At 33.4% G+C, this 21,392-nt stretch overlaps 1 protein-coding gene across 2 annotated transcripts in view; it reads left to right on the top strand.

Moving 5' to 3' along the window:
* LOC133192060 (palmitoyltransferase ZDHHC3-A-like) overlaps positions 1 to 21,392 on the top strand; it is a 123,708-nt gene that overhangs the window by 87,518 nt on the left and 14,798 nt on the right. For both annotated transcript variants that reach the window (XM_061327901.1, XM_061327902.1), the window contains one exon: positions 21,271 to 21,343. In XM_061327901.1, the coding sequence (XP_061183885.1) occupies positions 21,271 to 21,343 (73 nt within the window). The remainder of the gene's footprint in view (positions 1 to 21,270; positions 21,344 to 21,392) is intronic.

Genomic DNA, 21,392 nt, shown 5'->3' with positions numbered 1-21,392 from the left:
TTAATATATACTTATATTCTGAGTATCAAGGTATTTCATCAAAAGATATGAAAGTTATGGCTATATCAAGTATATTGGTCATTTTACTCATTGCACGCGCACGCACGTGCATGCACGTGCGCGCAAAATGACCTTCGTTCCGCAAATCTACGTAACATTCCTATTAACCCTAAAAAGGTTTCAACTCAATCGGATGTATAGTTTCGGAGATCACTCATGGACAAAAAAGTACGCAGGAAGAAAAATAGTAATAATAATAATAACTAGATGCGTTTCTTGTTGCTAGGGCAACAAGTGGTCTTCCGACCGAACTTTTCTCCAGAACGCTATGCTATCTCACTTTATTTAATACTTTATTGAAGGTATTTTTCGTTTTCGTTCATGTAACACAGTCTTTCAACATAGATCATAATTATTAAAGGATTTCTGTAGAATCTCTGTTAACAAAGCTTTAAAAAATAAGCAAAAACTATCATACATGTCTTCACGGAGAAAAAATATTATTTATAACTGAAAAAAGAGAGAAACAATCTCCCGCCCCAGCAGGATTCGAACCCGCAACATACGAGAAAGTTTGGATCGGTCATATCTTTGCAATAAATGCATCAATCAAAATGATGAAACCATGCATAGAATTCTTGGAAGACTTTCTATTAACCCTGTAAATATCAAAGAAAAATATTGAAAAACAAAAAAGTTGCAAATTTAACATTTTTGAATTCACTTCCGTTCGCGACCGGAAGTCCGAACGACGAAAAATAAAGGTCGATCACCATATCTCCATTTCATGGTCTATCACGTCAGTGAGTTTCAATTTCATATCTTTAGCCGTTCTCGAGAAAATTAACGGACAAAATTCCATTAAAAAAAAACAATATTCCCCAAAAATCGCGAACGAAAGTGATTTTTCTAAAAATGAAAAACACGTCTGGAGATATTCTCACGATGCATCTTCCCTGAAAAAATCTTTGAAATCCGTACACTCACAGCTGAGATATCGGCCGTACTATGAAAAAAGAATAATAATAATAATAATAATAATAGAAAACAGACGGAAAACAATAAGGTCTTCCGAAGGAAGTCGGAAGACCTTAATAATAATAATAATAGAAAACAGACGGAAAACAATAAGGTCTTCCGAAGGAAGTCGGAAGACCTTAATAATAATAACTAGACTCTTGTTGCCATGGCAACAAAAAAGTCTTCCGTTCTTCTAAATCTGTAAGAATTTGCTTTTTTTTCTGTGTAAAAAACATACATATCATATTTACTGTGAAAGAAAAAAATAACTGGAAAAAAGTCCTTTCAGTACTTAAGGTACTTTGATTTTCATTATCAGTCTTGTATAATACAGTTGGCACCTATAAGAGATTAATAGAATCATTCATTACTACGAGTGTGGGATAGTGAAATTCCACCAAGGGGACAAGATTCACGGTCTAGGACAAGGCTTTGCCGAGTCCTAGACCGTTAATCTTGGCCCCGAGGTGGAATTTCACTATTCCCACACGAGTATGTAATGAATGATTATTTTTCTCGCACTATTTTATCCAAAATAACGGCCTTCAATGACGTCGCCATAATAGGGCTAAAAATATATTCTTTTAATTTTCCATCTAATTAAAAATCTAAATACACCATCGGAGAGAGCGTACCTGAAAATGGTTTACACATGGTGTAAACTGATAAAATGAATTTCAGTCCATGTAAATTAATTAGATAGATAAAAACTGGGAATAAAAAAACTTATATATCCGATAGCGTACACATTCATTCAAGAAGAATCATTCCGCGATCTAAAAATAGTGCCATTTAAAAAGTGAAAATACGACAATATTTTGAATGAAAATAAGTTTATCTTAATAAGTTAAATGACAACATTTTAAGTATATGTAATATTTTTTAACATTGTTACAATTTCTTTATATAAAGACGGAATGTTTACGTTATCGTTCGCGGCGTAGTAATACACAGTGTAAGACAGAAAAATCTCACACTGCTGTCTCACACCGGACAAGTCAATCTCACACTGGTGATTATGCGAGAAAAACGTATATCATTAGCAATTTTAAAAAAATTGTCTGCAATCATTTCTAAGACAAACAAACAGACGAACGAACACCGTACTATCATAAACTTCATTGTGTGTATATTTTGGCATAATTGTGATAGTGTTATAAAAAAATATAATGAATTAAGTTAGTATCACACTAAACGTAAAGTCACCGAGTTTTATAAAGTTATAATATCAAGATTTGACAGCATACCTATAAGACAGATTATTCAATTACAGTAACTCTTCAGTAATCGATTGATTGATTGATTGATTATACGTATGTTGTTTAACGTCCCTCTCCAGAATTTTTCACTCACATGGAGACGCCACCACTCGCCGGTGGACTGCAAATTTTTGTCCTATACTTTGGCACTTGTCGCAATTGAGTAGAGGGGAATCTTTTTTATGCCAGCACCTTCTGCGACAAGGGACCTCGATTTATACGATCTCATCCAAAGGACCGGTCTCCACGTCCCACAATCGAAGTTCATAATACTGAGATATTTTATTTTTTATTTTATTCTATTTTTTCACAAGTTTGTTGCATCAGATTTACTTAAAGATCATACTTCAAAATCATTTCGAACTCAGGCTACTTAATTGCAGTGCATACAGCGTCAAGGGATTTTGATTGACAGGTCAACACAGGTGCACTTCCTGTGATACTTTTTAAGCTGAAAAATATACAGGATGTGACCAGGACTGACTATGAAATCAGAAAACATTTAATAAAGAATGGGTGTGACCGATATAGAACTAATTTTTGGTCTATGTAAATGGATAGGAGGATCGGGATTAAGAGGGAATCTCTCTCTCCTCACTCTCTCTCTCTCAGACGTAAATTGAACGTTTCATAATGACAAATCTACCATTATAGAATATGAAATTCTGTATACATGTAAATGGTAATTATATTCACATGTTCCAGATTTAAATCTAAAACGAATATATAATTCAAATGCCTAGCTGCACGAACGTCTCCAAATATTAATCAAGACGGGGGTGGGGTGGGGGTGGGGGGAGGCTTCAAAGGAATTAGATAGTTTTATGTTTTATGAATTATAAGGAAAAGTACGGACGTCAGTTGCATGTACATAATTATATATCATTGCATAAAATTGTGTTCATTCAGGTATACTTATCCCACATATCAAGAGACCTGTGCAATTTTTTTCATGTTTTTTTTTTTTTCAAAAGAAACATATAGCGTACCATTATTTCACACAGAATCGCGTTTTCACATATTTTTTTTTAACTCTTTGAGTATTTCACTAGAATCCATGCCCAAGAATCGTCTTTTCACATCTTTTATAATTAATTGGGTATATAGAATATAGATCATGTGTCATAAATAATTTAACTTTTTATCAAATATACATGTAATAACCAAATCTAATCTATAGATTGATTTTCTTTCTTTTAAGTGGCAGATATCAATTTATTTATAAAGGCTTTAAAACAATACTGTATTACAATTTTCTATCGCTCAACTCCTTTTTGAGTGTATGTAATATTTTTTTAATATCGAAAATATAACTCGGAAATCGGGATAATTTCGCATTCAAATCATAGAGAATAATAAATCGTCTGCATTATAGAAGGCTTATAATTATCGTATTCTGAACTTACTATACGAGATAGATAAAACTGCATGTCTGTCCATCACTATAAATGTATACTCAGTGCTTATGATATATTTACTTGAATTAGGTACCTAGCATATATAGTAATTTTTTTAGATATATTCATGTGTAAATCAATTAACTGTCAATACAGACTTATACACTGGCAACTTTAAACTATACATGCACTGGAAGTGGTAACCAACGTACTCTTACATTTAGAAGAGTGAATATGGAACGTCTAAATATTTTGATATGGAGAGTGTATATGTCTCTGACGTCATCGATACTATATCCGCCTTTATCCCGAAAGTTCTATTCTCACTTACAAGTCAGAGTTATCTTTCTTTGCCCATTGTTTACACACTAGGTAAATAGGGAAAATGACGGTACCGAAAATCTGCAAAATGTGGAATCTGATTTCAAAACAAATTATATATTTAGTACTTGTAGAATAACCTCTGTTATACATAATAATATCTTGAAAAAATATTAAAAAACAAAAAAGTTGAAAATTGACCAAACACAAATTCACTTCCGTTTCGGACAGGAAGTACCGGAAACACACGAAAACAACTTCGAAACAAAGAGAATGTCATGATCTAATACTCCTGTAAATTTCACATCTTTACCTCAAACCGTTTCCGAGAAAAAATCCGGACAAAAGTCCATTTAAAAATTGGAAATTCGGCCGTAACTTCGGACCGGAAGTGAATTTTTCAAAAAACGGATTTATGTAAACTTCATATATCAGCCTACTATCATGTGAAAAATTGTGAAAATCTATCCAACCATCTCTGAGTAATCGCGCTCACAAAATTTGGGAGGAATAATAATAATAATAATAATAGCTAGACTCTTGTTGCCATGGCAACAAAAAGGTCTTCCGTTCCTATATGATACCGTTTGCATTGTTTTTTTATGTAGAAAAACGTGTGCAGTATGTAATAATTAAGTTGTAAAGAATCTAAAATTTGTCCTTTCGGTACTTGCAGTTCATTGATTTTTACTGCAAAAATGAATGTATTTGTTGTCCTTTTATATGAAATTGTATGCATGTTTTTATTCATTAGTAGAAGCGTATTTAAACTATTTTTAAATTTAAAAGTTAATTTGGGGGGGGGGGATCTAGAAAACAACCTGTCAGTTCTTACAGTACTTTGATTTTCACTACTAAAATGAAACTATCCACCATCCTTATATATAAACATAATAAATTATAAAACATGGAGTGTGGAATTGAATTTTGCATTTAGAGAAGCATCTATATGTAAGTCAAAGTAAAAAAAAAACAATACTTAATATCTTTTCAGTCCTTACGGTACTTTGATTTTTATTGGCTAATGAAAATAGCTTCCATAGGTAACTTATTGTATGCATTGATTTTTATGTATAGAAAAACATGCCTGTTTATACTACACTGTAGTTAGAAAAAATTGGGTATCTAAAACAGTCCTCTCAGTACTTCAGGTACTTTGATATTTACTGCAATTAAATGTAGTCTTCATTCTTATATATGATACTGTATGTATTGATTTTTGTAAGCAGAGAAACATGTAAACATAACCTTCATGTAAGTTAAAGTAAGAAATGCCCTTTCAGTACTTTGATTTTTTAAACCAAAACGAAAGTAACTGAAATCTACAAAACGTGTTATCTGATTTCAAAACAAATCATATATTTGGCACTTATGGACCTATCTCTATTATGTCTAAAGATATCTTCAAAATATATTTAAAAACAAAAAAGTCGAAAAATGACTGAAACACAAATTCACTTCCGGTTCAGACAGGAAGTTCCAGACACAAACGAAAATCACGTAGAAACAAAGAGAATGTCATGATCTATTATTCCTGTAAGTTTCACATCTTTACCTCAAACTGCTTTTGAGAAAAACACCGGACAAAAGTACATTTTAAAATTTGAAATTCGGTCATAGCTTCGGACCGGAAGTGAATTTTTCAAAAAACGGAATTGTATATAAACTTCACATATTAACCTATTATCCTGTAAAAAATTGTGAAAATCTATCGAAACATCTCTGAGTAATCGCGCTCACAAAATTTGGGAGGAATAATAATAATAATAAAAAGAAACAATACAATCACTATAGGTCTTCCGTTGTGAACGGAAGACCTAATAAAAAGAAACAATACAATCACTATAAGTCTTCCGTTGTGAACGGAAGACTTAATAAGAAACAGAGTAAAAACAATATGTTCCCAAACTTCGTTTGGGGAACATAATAATAAGAAACAGAGTAAAAACAATATGTTCCCAAACTTCGTTTGGGGAACGTAACTAGATACTTATTGCCTAAGCAATAACAGGTCTTCCGTTTTCTTGATTCTTTTGTCAACTGGTTTGAAAAAAAAAAAAAGCTGAAAATGCAAAAAAAAAAAAAAAAAAAAAAAAAAAAAAAAAAGTTCTCCCAGCAGGGATCGAACTCAAAACCTTTGGTTTGTTAGGCAGGTGCGCTAACCACTAGACCACACATTCCGATGAAGATGGAGGTAGTAAATTAATTGTTTAAGAATAATTAGAAATAAAAGCACGTGTTCTTTTGTTTGTTATGGAATGTAGTAATCAGTATTGAATAGATTGAGAAACCCGATTGGTGTATAATACAAATGCAGATTTTCGGTTTAAAAAAATATTTGAGTTGGTCTATATTTGGAATGCATTGATTTAATCATTCAGAGCCTATGACGCATGAGAACTGCAGTGTCGAGACTTTGTTTACAAATATATGAAAATTCGGATCGGGTTCGGATGTGACCGAATATCTTTAAATAATAGGTAAGATTAACATAAGCATCTCTGTGTGGATGGAATTAAATGTAAGTAGCATAAATTAAAATTTCAGATAACGTATTTTAGGAAGAAAAAGGTGTCAATGAGAGCGTGAAAATTTATTTGCTAGGAGAAATCGCTGTTTTCGACATTCATTCTATTAATATTAATTCTACCTAAAATTGAAATAAATTCCACATACTAGAGAAAGCAAGAATACTTGGTATTAAAATATCATATCATATCAAGAGAATCGACTGCTATTCATAACAACTGAAGAAATAACCGAGAAAAGCTTTAATTAATTTTTATATTCATCGCACCTAAATTTCAGATACGAAAAAAATGTATTGTTTGCCGTTAACATTCATAATTTCTACATACTTAGGAGATTCGCCGTTAAACTTTCAGGAAACTTTCTTTGAGGTCTCTTCTACAGTTAACCGAGATTTTATGTCGATCCGAGGTGTTAAATAAGTTTATAAGAGTAATATTTTAGGTTGCTACTGGTTTGATTTTTTTTTTTTTTTTTTTTTTTGAAAAGAGGAGTAAACTAGTTATTGATTGTGACCTTTTAATCAAGGTCATCAAAGGTCAAGGTCAATGTCAAAGTTCAAGGTCAAAGGTCAGGATCATGGGAAAATCCAGGAAATAACTCCTTACTTTTTTTTTTATCATGATCGAAATTACTCCAAACAAATAAAATGTTCATTGTACACCTAAATTATTCATAACTGATCATCCCTGAAAGTTTCCATAAAAAACTACTCATGTTTTGAGACAACTTCCGGTTTTTCGGCCGGCACTTCCAGTGAAAATAATTTGCATGGTTATAGTCTATCTAACATCTGCATTAGCCAAACATTTCTGGAAAAAGAAAAACTTGGAAAATTCACATTTTTGCATCGCTTCCTGTCACGACCGAAAGTGAAACAGCAATGTAGGATTTTCACATGATGTAGAAAAACTGGTGACTGACTATCAGTCCTGAAAAATTTAGACTTCAGTAGTGTACTGGTGCTGAGCAATTAGGTGAATAAAATTTCATTTTGAGGGCAGGTAAATACGCGACTCGAAGTGAATTTTACTGAGATGTTTGACGTCACTCTAGACATCTGCAATCTCAATAACATATCTATAAATCATTTAAAGAACTTTATCTATAAGCAATATTTATGGGGAATTAAAAACTTCTATTACGTAGTTTTTCTCTTATAACCGGAAGTTGTCATTTTTTTGTTTCGGGTTGGATCAACACATATCTAAACTGTGTAAAAGATACAATTATATGATGCAAGTGTCATTTGAAAAGAGAAAAGTTGAAATTTTTGATTTCTTTGATCACTTCCTGTGACGACCGGAAGTGACGACTGACGCGATTAACCCAAATGCTTTCACATACTACTCAAGGTCTATTACTCATATAAGTTTGGTGTCTTAATCTCTTACTGTTTCTGAGATATCACTCAGACAAGTTTTCATTTTGCGGACACTAAAACACGCGACCGGAAGTGAATTTTACTAAGATGTTTGACGTTACTCTAGACATTTGCAGTTTGAATAACATATCTAAAAATCATTTCAAATACTTTATCTATGAAAGATATTTATGGGAAAGAAAAATACCCAAATTATGTAGTTTTTCTCTTATAACCGGAAGTTGTCGTTTTTGTTTCCGGTGGGACTGACATATTTCGAAACTACAAATGAGATGCAATAACGTGATGCAAAAAAAGATTCAAAAAAGAAAGTTGAAATTTTCGATTTCTATTATCATTTCCTGTGACGACCGGAAGTGACGGCTGACGCTCTTAACCCAAATGGTTTTGCCTACTCCTCAAGATCTATTAACCATAAAAGTTTGGTGTCTTAATCTCTTACCGTTTCTGAGATATGACTGGGACAAAATATTTTTGAAAAACGGACATATCTGACGACAGGAAGTGAATCCTGAAAAAATGAAAAAAAAAATGCCTGGGGGTATTTTCATTCTCTATCATCCCTGAAAATTTCAGGAAAATCCGTCCAGCCATCTTTGAGAAATCGAGGGGACAAGAAAAGGGGAAAAATATAATAATAATAACTAGATACTCGTTGCGAGCAACAAGAGGTCTTCCGTCCGAAAAACTATCCTTATGTGTGATATACTTGGCATGTAAAATTACATTTGTATATGCTATTAGTAAAAACACCTAAAATATAACATACATATAGGTCTTTCAAAGATTAAATGCCAGGATTTTAAAGACTTTTATTGAATGAAAATAGGGTAAAATTTACAAAGAAAAGAAACATAATCTAAAAAGGGGGGAAACAGATTAGGACTGATTAAACACAGATCATCTGATGAAAATTTAATATGGAAACTAGTACACCAATGTTCACGTTTTCATCGATGTTAAGTTTGCATTCATTGCCTGAAGAAGGTTAATTTTTTTTTTCATAGTGCGGAATTATAGGATGAAAGCTAGCCAACTAAATTTTAGGAAAGTAGATTCAAATCGGAATTTGTTACATGAGTTTAACAAAAACTTTTAGTAAAAGACATAATCTGTTACTAATGAAAACTACTGATGTCTTTACGTTCTTTATTCTTTATGCATTCAACTTTTTATTCCATGCAATTCCAAATGGAGATGTATCCGTGTAATCTTTCTCTGTACTTCAGTCAATTTGTCTACTATTAAAGGCGGGAACGATAAATTCTTTCACGCCAAACGTCACGAGTAAATCATTGCGCCTTTTCTTTTGAAAGTTTTTTTCTTTTGAATGGGTGTGGTAGCTTCAATAAAATATGAAAACATGCTGTTATAGCCTGATGTTTTACCTTTAGAATGTACATTTATGGAATTATACGCATCGTTTATGGGCAAGTAACACTAAAGCATTTCATTTGCAATGTTTTCCTAAATGATTTATTTTCCTGTTTACCTAAAAAGTGGACTATTCCGTTTAGTTTACACATTTAATAAAAAGACTGGAACGTTTTGCAACAAGATCTACTGTAAAGTTCTCTAAATACTACGTGCACAAAATTTGTCTAAAAATAAGAGTAATTATTAGAGTTGGGATTTATCAATTTTAAAACAAATCATATATTTCGCATTTTTAAAAGGGTCTCTGTTAACCCTACTTATATCAAAGAAAAATATTGAAAAACAAAAAAGCTGAAAATTCGACTTTTTTGATTTGTTTCCGGTAGCAACCGGAAGTATTGACGACACATAAATAGGGGATTCCACATATATAAAAGTCATGTTCTATACGCTCCAACAAGTCTCCAGTTCATATCTTTAGATCCTGCAATGACAAAGTTTCATTTTAAAATCAGAAAAATGTCCATAACTCGGAACCGAAAGAGAATTTTTCCAAACTTTTTTCAAGTGTAACAATGGCATTCTACAGCGATTATCACTGAAAGTTTGACGAAAAACCACTGAATGGTTCTCAAGATATTGTGTGCACAAAATTTATCGAAAAAAAAAATTGTTTTTAAAACTTCTTCCGATGGACATTCTTTAAAACAAATTTAATATTACATATTTCGATAAGCATCTCTATTATCCCTTCTAAAATCATAGAAAAATATTGAGAAACAAAAAAGTTGAAAAAAAAAATGATTTTTTAACTCGCTTCCGGTAGCGACCGGAAGTAATGACGACGCACGAAAAGGAGATTCCGCATATCTAAAAGACATGCCCTATACTCTCTAACAAGTCTCCAGTTCATATCTTTTACCATTGTTGCAAAAAAGGGGTGACAAAATTTCATTTTAAAATCAGAAAAATGTCCATAACTTGGAACGGGAAGGGAATTATTCAAAACTTTTTTCAAGTGTAACAATGGCATTTAATAGTGCATTATCCCTGAAAATTTGATGAAAAACCACTGAATATTTCACAAGATATGGTGTGCACAAACTTTATCGAAAAAAAATCTATTTTTAAAACTACTTCCGGTGGATATTTTTTTTTAACAAATATACATTACGTATTTCCATAAGCATCTCTATTAACCCTTCTAAAATTATAGAAAAATATTGAGAAACAAAAAAGTTGAAAAAAAATTGATTTTTTAATTCGCTTCCAGTAGCAACCGGAAGTAATGACGACGCACGAAAAGGAGATTCCGCATATCTAAAAGACATGCCCTATACTCTCTAACAAGTCTCCAGTTCATATCTTTTACCATTTTTGCAAAAAAGGGGCGACAAAATTTCATTTTAAAATCAGAAAACTGTCCATATCTTGGAACCAGAAGGGAATTATTCAAAAAATCTTCCAAATGTAACAATGGCATTTAATAGTGCATTATCCCTGAAAGTTTGATGAAAAACCACTGAACAGTTCTCAAGATTTCGCGTGCACAAAATTTGTCTAAAAAATAAGAATAATAATAACTAGTAGACTAATTGTTCACAGAACAATTAGAGGTCTTTCCACCTTATTAACTGTTTCTATGTAATTTGGGCTGTAAAAAAAGAAGAAAACTGAAAAAAAAAAAAAATTGTTCTTCCAGCAGGAATCGAACTCGGAACCCTAAGCTTGAAAGGCAGACGCGCTAACCACTACGCCACCAATTCCGATGAAGATGTATGCAGTTAACTACCTATTTAAGAATAAAAAATTGTTGTACAACGTAGTAATCGGAATTGAATAGTTTTGAGAAACATGTTTCCATATCATTTGGCTTTCAAAAGAACAGAAGAAAGAAAGAAAGAAGAAGAAGAAGAAAAAAGCAAGAAAATAAATAAAAAATCAAAACTTCGTATTTTGCCGTACATTTATTGTCGGGCTCGTTTCTCTGTAGAGTTCAAAAGGTCTTTGCGCATCTCCAAAAAAAGATGTTTTTTTTTTTTTTTTTTTTTTTTTTTTTTTTTTTTTTTTTTGATTTAGGGGCCAATTTTTCTCTCTTTCCCCTTCTCTCTTCCTTTCTCTTCTCTCTTCCTTTCTCTCTCTCTCTCTCCTTTTTTCTTTTTGCTTCCGTGTTGATGGCATTTGTTTACATAGTTACCATGGAAGTACAATGCATGCATGACATGTGTTTTACTGTGCATATCGTAATTCTATTTTTGTGCACTGTGCATTCGAAGGTTTAATTTGAGGTGTTAAATGTTCTGATTTAGTTAAACTACTTAGAAAAGTGCCGACGAAATAAATCGGACTCGAGGCTAATGGTATGTAGGTCGTCATATAGGAAAACATGGACTGGACTCAAAGCGACCTGACTGCGGATCCTAAGATTGTTGCAGGCTCAGTAAGAAGATTCCTGAATGAAACAAGCTTCCATGTGGGTTATATTAAATGTAGCTATGATAAATAAAATGATCTACATGCATTTTAAGAAGAAAACAAGATAATTAAAGCGTGGAATAGTTTATTTCATACATTTATATTGGTTTAACACCCCCCCCCTTTCACATATTCTGTATTCCTCGTATTTTGGATGACCTTGACCTTTGACCTTGACCTAAATTTCAAGGTCAAAGTTTCTAAAGTAGTCGAAGACACTTTCGAAGGTTTCGCATCTCTACGGTCAATGGTTTTGGAGGAGTAGAGATAACAAGGTTTTTCGCACAAGGGGCAAGAACTTTCTAATGCGTCAGGCTTAGGGGTTGAAAAGTGAAATCTGAAAATAGTTTTAAAAGGACATATGATGTATTTAATGTTATGTAATATATGTTGTAAGACAAAAGAGATATAAAAAGAGCTATAATTCTCATACTCAGAGTGACCTTGACCTTTGACCTTGAACAAATTTTGAAGGTCAGATGATGAAGAATCCAATGCAGTTGGTTTCGTGTCTCTACGATTAATCGTTTTAATTTTTTTCATTATAGGTAAAGAACAAAAACTTTCAGGGGGCAATAACTCTTCAAAGTGTTCGATCTATCATTTCGCAATACCAAGACTGAAAAGTATTCTTAAGTAGTCGAAGACATCAGTGAAGGTTTCGTAACTCTAGGGTTTACGGTTTCGGAGGAGTAGCGATAACAAAGATTTATTGCGAAAGGGGTTATAACTCCTCGAGGGTTCAAAGTTCATATACGCAGGGTCAACTGCAAAAATCTTTTACCAAGTACATTTTTATGGACCATGAATCTTTTCGATAAATCTTGAAACTCAAAAACATGCGGCGGAAAAATAATAATAATAAACAGAACAATTTCAATAGGACTTTCCACAGAAAGGTGGAAAGCCCTAATAACTAGAAACTCATTGCGAGCAATGAGAGGTCTTCCGTCCGATTCTGAAAATAAAAACAAAAATTCACGCTGAAAAAGTGATAAAAGAAATTCAGCGTGAAAATCCAAGAAAGCTAACGATTAAACATTCACTTTTTTGCATCACTTCCTGTCACGACCGGAAGTAACGGCGATACAAGATTTTCTCAAGATTCAAATAAACTGATGACTGACTATCAAAACTTAAATTTTAGACTTCAGTCGTTTACTGTTGCTGAGCAATATTGTGAGAACAAATTCTAATTTTGAGGACAGGTAAACACTCGACCGGAAGTGAATTTTATAAAAATCTCTGCAAACTTTTTCAATCAAAAAGATGAAAACATACATAAAACTCCTAGAAGACTCTCTATTAACCCTGTAAATCCCAGAGAAAAATATTGAAAAACAGAAAGTTGCAAATTTAACATTTTTGAATTCACTTCCGTTCGCGACCGGAAGTAAGAACGACAAAAAATAATTGTCGATCACCATATCTACATTTGATGCTCTATCACCTCAGCAAGTTTCATATTCATATCTTTAGCCATTCTCTGATGATACTGATTACTTTCTTTTATTCTTTATGTATTCAACTTTTTATTTCATGTAATTCCATATACAGGCATGTCCATGTAATCTTTTTCTGCACTTCTATATACTTCTGCATCAGACCATTTGTCTACTACGAAAGGTTGGTCACGATACATTATTTCGCGCGAAACGTCACGGGTAAATATTCGCGCATTTCCTTTGGAATGTATTTTCTATTGAATGGTGATAGCTTCAATGAATTTTCAAAATGTATGTTCTTATAACCTGAATATCGAGCTTGAGAAAGTATATTTATCATATTGTACTTATATATATCGTATGGATAAGTAACACTAAAGCAGTGATTTAGGTAAGATTTTCTACAAGTTTTATTTCCTGTTTACCCCCAAAGTGGACTATCCCGATTAGTTACACATTCATGAAAAGACTGGAATGTTTCGCCCAAAAACATGTCTCGTCCTGCGACGGTCAAGGAATCTGATACCATTTGTGTTCAATAACATCTTTTAGAAAAAAAATATATCACCTTCATTAAACAATCTTTAAAAAAATGGTTTTCTTATTTTTGTCCTTTCTGTTCATTTAATATGACACAAGCCTGCATGGGAAAAAAAAAAAACAATGGCCACGTAATAATTACTACATATTGATTGCTTTAGTCAGGCAAGTTTCTTGAAAAGCTATTACTTATAACCATGGTTTAGGATCAGTTTTTCCGTGGTGTAAAACAAAAGGTTGTAGTTATCCTATTTCCACTTGTAGTCATGTCGTTTTTCTACTTTGAGATACAGACAAGAACAATTATAGTAGACGTTTGAGGAAACCCCGGATTAAAACTTTAGTTCGAAACAGAATTGCAACGTAATTGTGATGTGACAATCCAACAATTCCTTCACATTTCTTTGATCCTTATGGTACTTTCATTCAAACAAACGCTCGGCTGACTCCATAAATTCCGACCTACTTATCAGAGTTTACGGAGACAGCCGCCATTTTGGACCCGCTTCAAATTTAGAAATGCGAATATCTAGAGTTTGGATTGATCAATTCTAAAATAAATTATATATTAAGCATTTTCAGAAGAGCCTCTATTAACCTTATTAAAATAAAAGAAAAATATAGAAAAACAAAAAAGTTTAAAAATCCAATTTTTGAAATTCGCATCCGGTAACAACCGGAAGTACTGACGACACAGAAAAAGGTGATTTCCCTCATCTAGAAGACATAACCTATCATCTCTAACAAATCTCCAGTTCATATCTTAAAACCATTTTTGACAAAAAGGGGTGACAAAATTTCATTTTAAAATCAGAAAACTGTCAATAACTTGGCACCGGAAGCGAGTTTTCCAAATTTTCCTTCTGATGAACAAAGTTCATTTGACGACGCATAATTCCTGAAAGTATCATTTAAAACCACTAAATAGTTTTTGAGAAATCGCCTGCACAAAATTTTGGGGGAAAAAATAAGAAGAAGAAGAAACAGTAGAATCACTATAAGGTCTTCCGTGAAGACGGAAGACCTTAATAAGAAGCAGTAGAATCACTTTAAGGTCTTCCGTGAAGACGGAAGACCTTAATAATAATAATAAACAGTACAATCACTATAGGGTCTTCCGACTGAAACGAAAGACCTTAATAATAAGAAACAGTAGAATCACTATAGGTCTTCCGTTGAAAACGGAAGACCTAATAATAATAATAAGAAACGGTAGAATCACTATAGGTCTTCCGTTGAAAACGGAAGACCTAACAATAGAATCACTATAAGGTCTTCCGTGAAGACTGAAGACCTTAAATAGCATGTTCAAAGGTTTTATTACTTCCTTATTAGCAATATATTTTTGTTTATCATTACATTAATGGTAATGTTGAATAGACACGATTATGAAAATAAATATCATGTCCAAAGGTTTTATTACTTCCATATTAGCAATATTATTTCGTTTATCGTTACATTAAATGGAGTCTCAACTAAATTTTATTTGTCTTAATTATTTTTTTTAATTTAAGATCAATGTTTTAGGAAAGAAATCTTGGCTTCTACTACCAGAGTGAAATGTAATTTAACGAATTTATGAAGGAAGTTGTTTATGATTACAAAAGTATCCCGAAAAACATTTTATGGTTTAAATTGGCCATTTCCAAATTCATGTGATAAAAGTCTTAACCGAAATATTGATTATGTGTTCATTCAATTCTTTGCAATTTTCTTCTCATTCTGATTTGAATTTTATCTTAATCATGTATGCAATTGAAATTGTTCTAAATGTAATAGACTTATGCAATTTAGCGTTAATTTAATGGAAATGTCGAATAGATGTAAAGACTATGTTAAAATACATTCAGGGAGTAACATACAAGGAGTGACCGGTCGACGAAAAATTCTTAAATCTCGTAAGCAACTGTATTTTATGTCCTATTCACAAATTTGTATTATTTTTAAATATTTTGAAATCAATTACAGTTCGTTATTGTTCAAAGTCAGACACTTACATGTAGTATCCTTCATGATTGATTGATTGTATGTTGTTTTACGTCCCGTTTGAGAATTTTTCACTCATAAAAAGACGTCACCATATACCGATGAAGGGCATCAAAGAATGAAGGTGCGACCGATCCCCCGCTCTGAGAGAAGACATTTTTTTCAATTCTAAAAGTTCATGAAAAGTTATATTTTTCAAAAATTATATTGTCAATATAATATTTTACACATTTGTTTCTTATATTTGGTTTGATAAATTATTGACAAATAATTTATTTTTCACTAATGTTTTAAGGTATGTGAAAAAGAAAAAAAAGGCTTCACGCATGTTTCGAACTCTCTCCAAAGCTCACAGTTAGGCGTAAGACTGAACGCATTAACCACTACGCTACGAAATCTGTTTGTCTTGTTTGATGTCAGTGTGATTTAAATAAACGAGTTTGTTGAAGCGTAATTTTTTTTCCAGAAATGATCAATTTTCATAGAGAATGGGTTCAGACTCCATTTTATTGAAACATAAAATAGATTTTACATTTACTTTTCCGTCATATAAACGTAAATGAAGAATGGAGACTTGACCCATTAATATTCAAAAATCATTTTTATGGCTCTAATTAACCCATTTTCCACTAGTTTTGCTTTTCTCTCAACTTTAAAAACAAATTATTGTCGCCCACTTGGTGCAGTGGGTAGAGCGTTCGCTCTAGAGTCGCGGGGTAAGGAGTTGACCCTTACGATGAGGTTCGAATCTCACTGTGGGACGTGGAGACCGATCCTTCGGATGAGACCGTATAAACCGAGGTCCCATGTCGCAGTAGGTGCTGGCACAAAAAAGATCCCTCACTGCTCAATGGCCCTAAGTGCCGAGTATAGGTCAAAATTTGTAGCTCTCCACCGGCAAGTGGTGGCATCTCCATATGAGTGAAAAATTCTCGAGAGGGTCGTTAAACAATAAACAAAAAAAAATTAAAAAAAAAAAATTGTCAATCAAAAAGTCATTCAATAAAATAACTGAATATAATGTGTTGAAGAAGACATTACGGAAAACATTATTTTAGAAAAATATTACTTTTCCGTGAACTTTGAAAATTGAGAAATATATTGTCCAGGAGCGGGGGATTGCCCTCGCCTTGTACGCCCCCTTCTTTAGACGTTTACTCAGAGCCATTGAGCAGTTAGGGTTCTTTCTCGTGCCAACGGCTACTGCGAGACGGGGCCTCGGTTTTAAGGTCTCAACCGAATGCCCGTAACTTTCACTTTAAAGTGCCGAGCGCTTGGCGAAGGGACAGTTGCTACCCATTTTTTATTGACTAGGTCAGTCGAACAATCTTCCGATCACGGAGCGAGCGCTCTACCGACTGAGCTACCGTGACGGTTATCCTTCTTGAATGTGAATTGGGGGGGGGGGGGGGGGAATGATCGATAACTCTCTTTAAAAATCTTTAAAAAATCTTTGACAAGCAAAATAACATTCATAATACTATAACAATGAAAATGATAAAAAAAATCAAAAAAGAGGATTGATTGATTGATTGTATGTTGTTTTACGTCCCATTCGAGAATTTTTCACCCATATAGAGACGTCACCATATACCGGTGAAGGGCTTCAAATTTTGACCTTTACTCGGCACTCAGGGCCATTGAGCAGTGAGGGATCTTTATCGTGCCAACGCCTGCCGTGACACGGGGCCTCGGTTTTTAAGGTCTCATCCGAAAGACCCGCAACTTTCACTTCAAAGTGCCGAGCGCATGGCGAAGGAACAGTTGCTACCCATTTTATCGACTTGGGTCTGTCGCGGCCGAGATTCGAACTCACGACCTCCCGATCACGGAGCGAGCGCTCTACCGACTGAGCTACCGTGAACGGTCAAAAAAGAGGAGGAAAATTATCCAAATCATATCCGAAAATACTATTCCATTGGGATGGGGATATTCCTCAAACATTATTGATAAGGAAAAAATATAAATACATTTGACATTCGGGGACTTGACTAAAAGCAATGTGTGTTTGTGAAACACTGGTGCACCCTATTTGGCAGCTTTTAGCGAAGGTTAAACTTTCTGAAATGCAAATCAAACTCTAAGGTCAAGAGATAAAAGAATGTTGTTACCCAAAAAAAGTTGTTGTCTCTATAACTATACCTTTGAAATGTGAAAGCCCAAGCACTAACCATTCAAAAGTTATGGCCAAGGTTTAAGTTTTTCAAAAGTAAGTCAAACTCCAAGGGGTAAGGTCAAAAGGTCAAAATTGTTGGTATCCAAATGAAGGCCTTGTCACAAGGAATACACCTGTGAAATATGAAGGCCCTAGTAATAACTGTTCAAAAGTTATGTCCAAGGTTAAAGTTTTTAAAAGTGGGTCACATTCAAAGGTCAAGGTCAAAATTTTTTATATCAATTGAAAGTACTTTTCACAATGAAAACACATGTGAAGTACATTTATGAAAACCTTAGTGCCAACTGTTCAAAAGTTATGACCAAAGTTAAAGTTTGGCTAATTCTTGCAAAAGTGGATCAAAGTTCAAGGCAAAGAGGTCAAAAATGTTGATATTCAAAGAAAGTTCTTGTCACATGGAATACACATCTGAAACATGAAAGCCATAGCTCCAACCAATCAAAAGTTATAGGCAATGTTAATTTTTTTACGGATAAACAGACAAACAAACAGACAGACGGACGGACAGGACAAACTATGTACCCTCAAATCTTCGTTTACGGGGGCATAAAAAAAGTGGGAGAGGCAATGTCTTTCAATGACTAACAGTAAAACAATGTGGGAAAAGGAGGATGAGGCATCGAATATGAATACTAAGTGCCCACAAGATTGTGTGCGAAAATTAAAAAGTAAATGGCAACAAATTTACCGGCAATCTTATTTGAAAAGAATTATTTTTTTAATAAAACATTTTTTATGTTAAGTCATAGTATGAAATATTTTAACCATTAAATTATTTACACCGTTGTTTTAAATTTGTTTTTCTGAAAAGTATGGGGACAACTGCACTTAACCGGTACGTAGAATTATAAAGGAAGTAGCAGTGCTTCTCCTCTATAAATGAGGCACGCGTCAGCGTGCCGATTTCGTTAAAGAGGCAATAAAATGGCAAAATGAAATGATTTTTGAATTCCTCGCGTTTTTTTATGTTAATAAACTTCGTTTATATAACGAAGTATATTAATCCAAATTATAAACGATTTCAAAACAAACCTCTGCATCTAAAGTTATCGTCCACATTCCAAAGTCGTGACGTTGCTAACCACGTGACTTTTTCCAACCATTTAATTGATTAAAAGTAAAATGACGTTAATAAAATAAAATCAGCTGATTTTACTATGCCTTTCGTTTTATGAATTATGTAGAGAAAGAGGGTTTTTAATTGATTGGCTGCAGCAATTGGATCTTCTAGGAAATTTCAAAGGAGATTGTGAAGTTTGCCATTCACGTAAATTAAATTTGGTTGAAGATATGTCTTATAGCTCCGACGGTGTTGTCTGGCGCTGCACTAATCGTAAATGCAGTAAGAAAACATCCATTCGAAAAGGATTCTTGGTTCTCTGGGACACATTTATTACTAGAACAGGCAGTGAAATTGACATATTATTGGGTGTACGAACTTCCTGGTAATTTCATATCCAGGGAACTTAAAATTGGGAGCGAACATACAATTGTTGATTGGAAGAATTTTGCAAGGAAAGTATGTGTTTGTGTATTGGAACAAGACAGTGAAAAAATTGGAGGGCCTGGAAAACATGTCAAAATTGATTAAAGTCAATTTGGGAAGCGGAAATTTCACAGAGGAAAGCGAGTAGGCGGAGTATGGGTATTTGGAGGAATAGAGAGGGAGTCTAAGAAGTGTTTTTTTTTTCATGTTGTGGCCGATAGAAGTGCGGATACTCTGATTCCAATCATTAAAAAGTCTGTTTACCCGGAAACAACAATTTTATCGGATTTTTGGAAGGCGTATTCTAGTTTAAGAAGTGAGGGTTATACACATTTAACTGTTAACCATTCAATTAAGTTCAAAAATAAAGAAACGAGCGTGCACAAATTTGATTGAGTCGACATTGAATGCCATATAGAAATCCTTACCGAAGACAGGAACACAGAAGCAACATTATGACGGCTATTTAGTCGAGTATTGTATCAGAAAGAAATATCTGAATGACGCTGATGACAAATTCAAGGCATTTTTAGAGCTAATCAAGCGAGTTTACAAGTGCAAAAAAACAGCTGACTCCACTCGCACCACTAAATTCAAACTCGGAAAATATTAACGGAAGTGTTTACTTGTTTGATGATAGCGTTTAAGGTAAGTACATGTATTCTATTCTTTTCATTTTTCTTCTCATATCGGGGGCTACCGCCCCCAAACCCTCGCTTTTTTAGTTGCTCAAACGCCGCTGGACTTTTTCTCGCTTCCACTGAAAACAAAATGGCGGCGCCCATTGATATTTGATACGTTGCTAAGTTTTAACACCGCGTCACTTCACGCGCGGATCTAAAATCAATATGGCGGCCGTACCGGTAAAGTGCATTCTACCCAAAGTATGAATATGAAAGCTATTAATAGCGCATATTTATATATGAAGAACAAATCTTTAGCTTTGCCCCGTGTTGATATATATTGTTATGTTTACTGTATATAATGTTAGAACGACTGCATATTATGTTAAGAGCATCTCATATAATGATAAATGTACATAATATAATGACATAACTATATCATATAATGAAAGAAATACTATAAATAATGGAAGTTACACACGATATTACATAAAAATACTTTATGTAATTAAAATGATACCACCTATAATGAAGAGGACACCGAGTATAATGTTTTATCTTCATATAAGTCATTCCCGGCGTTCCACAATTCTCCATGAGTATTTGTTGCCATGTGTGCATTAAACCAGACTTAGAAATTCTTTCATGACTACTGATACCTTTGTATTATATTCATTTCTAGGTGAAAATTGACTCGGCAAAGTGCATAATCTCAATGTTAAAATTTTAAAAGATGATATCCGATTTCGCGGATTCAACGATACCCAATATCAGGTACTATAGACGATTTCACGGATAATACCTGATTTTGAGTATTCTCCCCAACCTGGTACATGTAGCTGCAATAATGTAGCCCTCTCCATTTCTTTCTCCAGAAAATATCAGATTAAATAAAATTGGAGAGGGCTATATTATTGAAGGTTTGTTCAAAGTGCCAAGTGTTTGGAATAGAACAGTTGCTACCTATCTTTTATCGATTTAGGTCAGTCGTGGCCGAGGATTGAACCAACAACCTTCCAATCTCAGAGCGAACTCTCTACCAATCGAGTTACTTTGATGACGAAAAACCTCAAATAATTTCTAATGAGTGTATTATGTGTTCTTGTGGTGCACTTTATTTGTTAAACATTACATTAAATATCCGACAAAACAGAATAAGTTCTTGAAACAATTCTAGATTTAAAAAAATAACACAATAAGTGATATATTTAAAAATATTTTTTTTAAACATCATTGATTTTGTTATTTGTAGGATGCATTCTGTTTTACTTGTGGTGGAGTCACTGCTTTTTGGAATGTTTGTTCTTGCAATTGGTTGCGATCAGGTAATTAATTTCTTTCTGCTAACCAAAAATGTATCAAATTCATTTTTTA

The sequence above is a fragment of the Saccostrea echinata genome, unplaced genomic scaffold, assembly GCF_033153115.1.
Source record: "Saccostrea echinata isolate AGI-Se365-2 ecotype Australia unplaced genomic scaffold, CSIRO_AGI_Sech_v1 ptg000025l, whole genome shotgun sequence".
NCBI classification, from domain to species: domain Eukaryota; kingdom Metazoa; phylum Mollusca; class Bivalvia; order Ostreida; family Ostreidae; genus Saccostrea; species Saccostrea echinata.
The sequence above is the reverse complement of the archived record's forward strand: the minus strand, read 5'-3'. Positions and strand labels throughout refer to the sequence as shown.